We start from the raw sequence: 7873 nt of genomic DNA, 5'->3' as shown, positions 1-7873 counted from the left end.
ATGCCGTCTTGTTGTATTTCACACGGCAAGACGTCGTCTCAGAAAGGCTTTTCCCTTTACTCGCTTCCTGCAGATCCCAGTAGAAGAGCCGTATGGCGTGCTAATATTGAGAAATATGATTTGAATAACTCATCTAAGAACGTGTTTATCGGCGAGGTAAGATATCAACGATCTTTGTTATGAACGTAAGAAACACGTCTTTTTTATTTATGTATATATTATTTAGATACACTTTTCTGATGATATGTGGGAGAAGCCTCGCAGTGATGGAAAGCGTAACGTAAAGCAAAACGCAGTTCCAACACGTTTTAATAATATACTTACTTGTGATGTAAGTTAATTTTTTTTAGCGCTTACCGTATCATTAACGTTACGTTTTACGTGTATAACGCACGAATAACGTTGTACTTGCAGGCTGATACAAAAAATGTTAAAACGCAAAATCAAAAATCATCATCAAAGTCAGCTTTGAAGATAGTTTTAAACACGGAAGATCACGTTGATGATAACAGAACCAGCTCAGATCTTTCTATGCAAATATCAAACTTTTCTGAAGCTAAAGAATGTTTCACAGAAGCAGAACACGTATCTGTTGTAGAAGATGTCGTAGAGTCATCTCCAACATATAATCAAAATGATTATGAGACGTTGAAACTAAAACTTCAACAAGCAGACGTAAGAACGCAAGAAGCAACACAAAAACTACAGCAAGCAAACATACGTCGTCATAAAACTGAAAGATCAAGAAAGATATTTAAAAAACATATAAGAAGACTGCGAGATGAAAAGAAAAAACGTGAACTTGACACGTTAAAGTCAAAACTAAAATTAACGTTGAGAAAACGCGTTAACGATGATCAACGTCAACGTATTCTTGGTCAAACGTCACGCGGCTTTAAGTGGTCGAACAACACACGTCTGAAAGCATTAAACGTAAGGTTTTTGTGTGGCAGCACGGGATATAATGACGTAGTAAAACACCATATACCTTTACCATCAGAACGTACTTTACGAAGAAAAAAAGAAGGCCGTGATTTCGAACCAGGAATATTAGAGGACGTTTTTGATATTTTAAAAAAACAACGATCATTGTTTAAAGATGAGCGAGAAAAGGATGCTGTACGTGCTATTGACGAAATGAGCATAGTACCTGGAGAACACGTTGATCCTTCCACCCTTTCATATCGTGGCACGAGTAGTATGCCTGACAGTTCAGGTATACCTCTTTCCTAAGAACCCGTCTTATAACATGTCACAACGGCCCCGTTACAAGACACAACGATAAGATACGATAACTATTAGTTTAAAAATGTACGTTCCACTTGCACTTGGTAGTTGCAGTTGTTTAAAAAAGTTAAAAGTTAACACATTTCTTTTCATAAAAGCAACTGCTAAGTACAACTAGTAATAATATTTTTACGTAGTACTTGCGACTGGCAACGAGGCCGTTGCCGTACTTCAACAAAAAAGAACAGATTTTATATTGTGGTTCTTTTTTGCAGAACGTGCAAAATTTTAAGTTTTGTATTTACACGAGAAGAAAAAATTTTTTTCTTTCACAGGACACGTTCAAAAAGCGTCACATGCTTTAGTCATACGGCTTGCTGGTATTTTTTCGCGGTGGAAACAAGTTGTTGCCTACTACTATACGCCCAATGGATTTAACGGTACCACGTTAAAAGCTATTATAGAAACAGTACGTAGAAAAGCGGAATCCATTGGTTTATATGTACATAGTATAACATCCGCGATGGGACCCGTAACGCAGTCTATGTGGAAAGCATTTGGACGTTCAACGGGAAACGTTTCTCCCATTCAAAATTCACGAGGTCATCCTCGTGATACGACACGAAACGTGTTTTTTTTTGCTGCGGCGCCACATCTTTTAAAAAATTTAAGATCAAGTTTGGAAACGAATAAAATAATACACGTACCACAGACCGTCGTGCATACTCATAACGTATCCTCTTGTATCGTACACGTCAAGCCGTTAAGTGACGTAGTTGACGTGCAAGAAACGTCAGTCCTCAACGTAACTCCAAAACTTCACCATAGTGATATTATTTCCGGAAAATATAATAAACGGAAGGTAAATAAAGCGAAAAATGTTATGAGCACAGATACCAGTAGTGCACTCAACGTTCTTGCTGAAGAAAATGGTAAACGAGAATATGAAACAACAGCATCATTTATAGAAGTTGTTTCCAAATGGTTTACACTTGTTACATCACGATCTCAAAAAGTAGCCGTAGGTAAAACATTAGACACGGAAAAAAGTGAACAAAAATATACGCAAAGTGTTGACGTTCTAGAGTCTATTATAGAACTATTCAGAAATCGTGAACGAGGTGAAAATCACAACGTCAAACTCGTCCACGGTGGTATCATGCGTACTACAAAATCTCGTATTGAGCTAACAAAATATTTGATAACGGAAAGAGGCTACGTCGTTGTACTAACAGGTCGGTTTACGCAGGACTGTGTCGAGACGTTATTTTCAAGACGAAGAGCAAAACATCAATGACCCACGGCCTTACACGTCAAGCAAGACTTAGAAGAACTTTGCATATGTCGACATATAAAACCGTCTAAATATTCAACGTATGATCTAGATGATAGAGACGTTCTATGTGACTTCTTGAATAAACAAAAAAAAGGAACGTTAGGACACGTTCCTAATATTTCTATTGATGTTAGTTTCAAACATATAACGTTTAATAATATAGACGTAAATGTATTATATAATATAGCTGGCTATACTGTTAACAGTCGTGCTAGAGGTAAAAGTGCACGATGCGCAACTTGTTTAACGTCTGCTGATTCAACAAAATATAATAGAACGATGATTTTGTATGCAAACGTTGTGCCGTTAAAATGTTTCCGAAATACGACATTATTTTTTGTTACCGCAGATGTTTTTAAATATTTTCGTGATATGGAAGTTCGTATTCAGCACGATTTATCTCATTTAAATAATGTTAAATGTACGTTACGTAGTTTTTTTCGTGAAAAAATGAAAAATATTTCTTGTACAAGTCTTAACAACTGTCATGACGTAAGTTTTAAAATTAAGAAACGATTTCGTGCATCGAGAATAAAAATTTCATGCATGAAAGGTCGCGTAACTAAAAAAATATATAGTAGCAAAACACGGGCTCGGCATACCGTACGTCGTTAACGTATATTTTAAAATTTATACATACGGTTTACTTCCGTTTAATTTAAAATTAAAAAAAACGTTACTACGTATTCGCACGTTTTATTTCACTCCTTTTCAACGTATTATGCTTCTCTCTGACAACATCTATTGGTTCCGCCATGCTTTTACAAAAGTTGTTTCGACCACGAGGAAGGAACACGAACGTGGCCAGACTCTATATATAGGGACTCTAGAGTGTGCTTGCGTCGATCCTTGTCGATCCTTAAGGACGTTCTCTCGTCCTTATACTAGAGAAACGCGCGTTTCTTAGGATTTTCTTGAAACTGTAACGATACGTTACGTGTTAGGTGTGCTTTCGGCGTGGTCGAACGTTCAGTACCTTTTCGGATATAAAAACGCAAGATACTGAGCCTCAAAGTTTCACGTTTTACTACGGACGAGGTTTTCCAGACTAAACGGTAAGAGCGACGAAGTTGACCAAGAGAACCAAACGTGCTCCTCTCGTTGAGTTCTCGAAGGAAAAAATGCCAAAACTAAAAAAACGTACGTTTAAATTTTTTAAACTTTGAGGCTCAGTCGTTTTCGTTTTTATCCCGAAAGAGGTACTGAACGTTCGACCACGCTAAAAGCACACCTAACGTAACGTCGCGTCACACGTTCAAGAAAATCCTAAGAAACGCGCGTTTCTCTAGTATAAGGACGAGAGAACGTCCTTAAGGTGCGCCTAAAGCCGTGCGTCTAGCTGATTTTTTTCGGTTTTTTTCTTAGCACTACGCTTTTACGTGGCTTTATAGAACGGCAAACATCTTGTCTAGACGTAAAGTTCGCCGCAAAATCTAGGTCATAGTGGTCGACGTTATATGTGGTTGTTGTTACGTATAACAAAAAATATTACGTTTTTTTTCGTTTTCGATCGAACGTCGACCACCATGACTTAACGTGTACGGCGTACTTTACGTCTAAACAAGACGTTTGCCGTTTTATGAAGCCACTTAAAAGCGTAGTGCTAAAAAAAAACTGGCTAGACGTACGGCTTTAGACGCACCTTAACAACCCGTAACCGTGACGATCGTATAATTGACGAAAATATTTAAACGCCGCGTACGGTGTTTAAACGTTCTTTACACGAAGAGATCGTAAAAATATACGTAACAAACTTATGTTTCCAACATCGTTCGACGAGTACGTACATACCGTTACGTTAAGTTTTACACTGTTATATATTTACGTTACGAGCTTTTATACTTTAACACGATAACGCGTAACATTTTACGTAAAAATGTTTACGCGTTATGAATCGTTCTTAAAAAATATATTTTTACGACGTTTCAGCTGCAAGTTAAAAAAAAAAAACATAAACGGTCTTAAACAAAAAAAGACACGAGAACTGCGCTTGTTTGTATCGTGTTCGGCGTTTAAGTTCAGATAAAAGCAAAGGTACGCAAACGATGGGCCCCAAAAACTCTTGTTTTTGTTGCAAAAAGAAAATAAAAATAGAGTACAAAACATTTCGACGGCAAACGAAAAATACAACGGTCTAACGATATCTAACAGAATACGTTAGTCAGAGACGGAGGAGACAAACTCCTTCGATACCGGCTGCGTCGCAGGGCCGGTAGCGTCGAACGGTACGGTTATAGCCCGGGAGATAGCGACAGATTTTTCGCGTTAATATCTATAAAGCTAGATTTTTTTCCCATGATAGTTTAGACAGTATCAATGATGAAAGTGCAAGTCTACCAAACTTTTAGTGTTGCAAAAATGAGTAAAAAATTAAACAACATGTTGCAAAAAATTGCATAAATGTATTATATCTACAAGATTGAAATTTTACATACTCACAGATGACATAAAAACATACCGGAAAATAATATTCTACCGCGTCGGAAGCGTTGTTATGTCAGGTCTACCACCCACGCAAAGTGTGAAAAAAATAAACATTTTTGACTTATATCTACAAGGCTAAAATTTTTTTCTGGAATAGTTTATTGAATAAGACATCCAAAAAATACAGTCTACCGATCGTCTCATGTTGCTAAAACCTCGGTAGACGCAATGGAATGCAAGCGCGTGACCGCGGCCGCTGCGCTCCGGGCCATTGCAGTTCGCGGAGAAGTTTTGCATTTTCCGCCGCGGAATATTAATCTACAAAGCTGATTTTTTGTCTACAAGCAGTGTATGCACTATTTCGATTAAAAATTACATTCTACCTCCGCTGAAAGGTGGCTAAATCTTTGGTAGACGTTGCCAAAATGGTAATACATAGTCAAATTATAACAATTATATTTTTCATTAATATTAACGAACGGACAGTTTTCTTATAGCTGTGTTAATAATCACTTTTATTTACTCCATTATGATTTATGTTTTGGTAAGGAAATTTATTTTTCAATTAATATTTTTTTTAATGTCAAAGAAAATATATTCAACATATTAATAAATAATAAATTCACGATTCTATATAAATCTCATTGTAAGAAATGATTGTTTTTCATAACTTATTCTAAAAATTCATTCGTTAAAAGTTTATTATTATTTACCAATGTTACTGTTAATTAAATACTAAATTTATTACAAGTTATGTTTTGAAAGTAATTTCAAACAATTTAAAGAAAGCCTGAGAATATAAACGTAAACACACAAAAAAAGCTGTGCTGTTTTGGCCGCAAACTATACAGTACTGCTTTGATCGTGCGTGCGAGAGAACGTGCTGTGAGGCATGGCTACACAATTATTATACTGTTTTGTGTGCCGAAAGAAGCCGAAAAACCGAAATATTATTAAATTTGATCAAGAAAAATTTAAAAAATGTTTGGAGATTTTAGCTATAAAAAAGGCAAATAAGCTAGTGTATGGTGATCTAACTTTGCCTGCTCAACTAACTGAAAATGAAGGTTATCATTCAGAATGTTACAAGCGGTTTACAGCACTCTCGAGAAAGTACAAACCGACACCAATCGATGATTCTCCGCCTTCTACAAATTCAGAAACGCAACCACCGAATCAATTAAAGGCAGGTAAGTGTAACGGCGCGCTTCCCTTAAATTCCACGTGCTCGTTCTCTCTCTCTCTCTCTCTCTCTCTCTAGGATGGTTTCTTGCGGGGGTATCATATTGTGAGGCAGGATCGAGCTGGCAAGACTGGCGGGGGTGTTGCGGTCTACCTGAGTGACCAGCTCAGTTCCAGAGTGATCCATCACTCCGAGGACAAATACTGCAGAAAGCCTGAGTACTTAATGGCGGAGATCTCAGCTGACGGAAATTCGAAGCTTCTACTCACAGTGGTATATAGGCCCCCCCACTGTGGATACTTGTCAGACATTTTCAACACCATAGCAGATTTGTCTGCTCTGTATAAGCACATAATCATTCTTGGTGACTTTAACGCAGATCTGGACTCTCAGTCTTTTGACGCGGAGCAAATTAGGACCCTTGTTAATTCGCTTCATCTTTCTTTAGTGCCGTATGCACCAACGCATCATACGCGCGCGTCCTCTACCCGACTTGATTTGTGCATAATCGATGACACTGAAAAATTAATCTCCTACGGCCAACATGACGTAAGTTTTCTTTCGGCACATGATTTGATCTATGTTGAATATGACCTCAGAATTAAACGTGTCTATGATCGATGCGTCTGGGTCAGGGATTTTCGATTTTTTGATTCCGAGAGCTTCCTTGATGAGCTTGATTCTTGTAACTGGAGCATCCTATTCGAGGCTATTGATATAAATAGGAAAGTAGAGATACTTAATGAGAATGTTATTGGATGTTACAACAAGCATGCGCCTCTCCGTAGGATCAAACCTCGGCACCTGCCGGCACCATGGCTCTCAAATGACATTAAGTCAAAAATGGCCGAAAGAGACAAAGCAAGGAGAAGATGGAGGAGACAGAGAACAGACGCGAATTATGAAAGGTTCAGACTTCTGAGAAATCTTACGCAAAGCATGGTTCGTGAGGCTAAAAGCGAGTACTATCTCATTGCATTTCAGGATCTCACAGATATGAATTCTATATGGAAGAGGTTAAAACATCTTGGCCTTATTAAATCGAACACCATGAACAGAGTGTTATTCTCAAACGAGGATTTAAATAATTATTTTTCGGGTTCTTTTACGAGGCTTGATGGAGAAGAGGAAGATAGGGAAGTCTATGATCTGGGCGAGGAGGTGTATAGTGATGCAAAATTTTATTGGAGTCACGTTGAGCCACAACAAGTTGTCAATGCGCTGCGAAGGATAAAATCTAACGCCACTGGTGAAGATGGATTGTCGGCTAAATTAATTGTCACAGCCTTGCCCAGCATTCTTCCAGCAGTAATGCATATCTTTAATTACAGTTTCACAACAGGGGTTTATCCTGACTTGTGGAAGATGGCCTTAATATGCCCTATTCCTAAGGTTAAATGTCCCTCGGAACTGCGAGATTATAGACCTATCTCAATTTTGTGTGCGATATCAAAGGCTATGGAGCGTATCGCTGCGGACCAAATCAAGGAGTATCTCGGGAAATCTGACATTCAGGATCCGTATCAGTCTGCGTATAGGAAGGGCCACTCCACTCAGACAGCATTGGTAAGGTTTCTTGACGATGTGAGACAAGCGGCGGATTCAAGAATGGTTACCGTTGCTGTTTTCTTCGACTTTACCAAGGCTTTTGATAATGTCTGCCACAGAATCTTAATAGAGAAATTAAGAAATGCAGGTTTCTC

The 7873-nt window shown here is 38.0% G+C and overlaps 1 protein-coding gene across 1 annotated transcript; it reads left to right on the top strand.

Annotated features, from left to right (window-relative positions):
• On the top strand, nucleotides 1-7000 carry LOC139812060 (uncharacterized). Its single transcript, XM_071776690.1, has 6 exons — nucleotides 1-156; nucleotides 227-335; nucleotides 2658-3166; nucleotides 5979-6177; nucleotides 6550-6719; nucleotides 6959-7000. Exons 1-6 carry the CDS (start codon nucleotides 1-3, stop codon nucleotides 6998-7000), a joined length of 1185 nt encoding a protein of 394 aa, XP_071632791.1.
• The last annotated feature ends 873 nt before the right edge of the window (nucleotides 7001-7873 follow it).

Source organism: Temnothorax longispinosus, chromosome 4 (genome assembly GCF_030848805.1).
Source record: "Temnothorax longispinosus isolate EJ_2023e chromosome 4, Tlon_JGU_v1, whole genome shotgun sequence".
NCBI classification, from domain to species: domain Eukaryota; kingdom Metazoa; phylum Arthropoda; class Insecta; order Hymenoptera; family Formicidae; genus Temnothorax; species Temnothorax longispinosus.
This window is presented reverse-complemented; position numbering and strand designations above follow the sequence as displayed.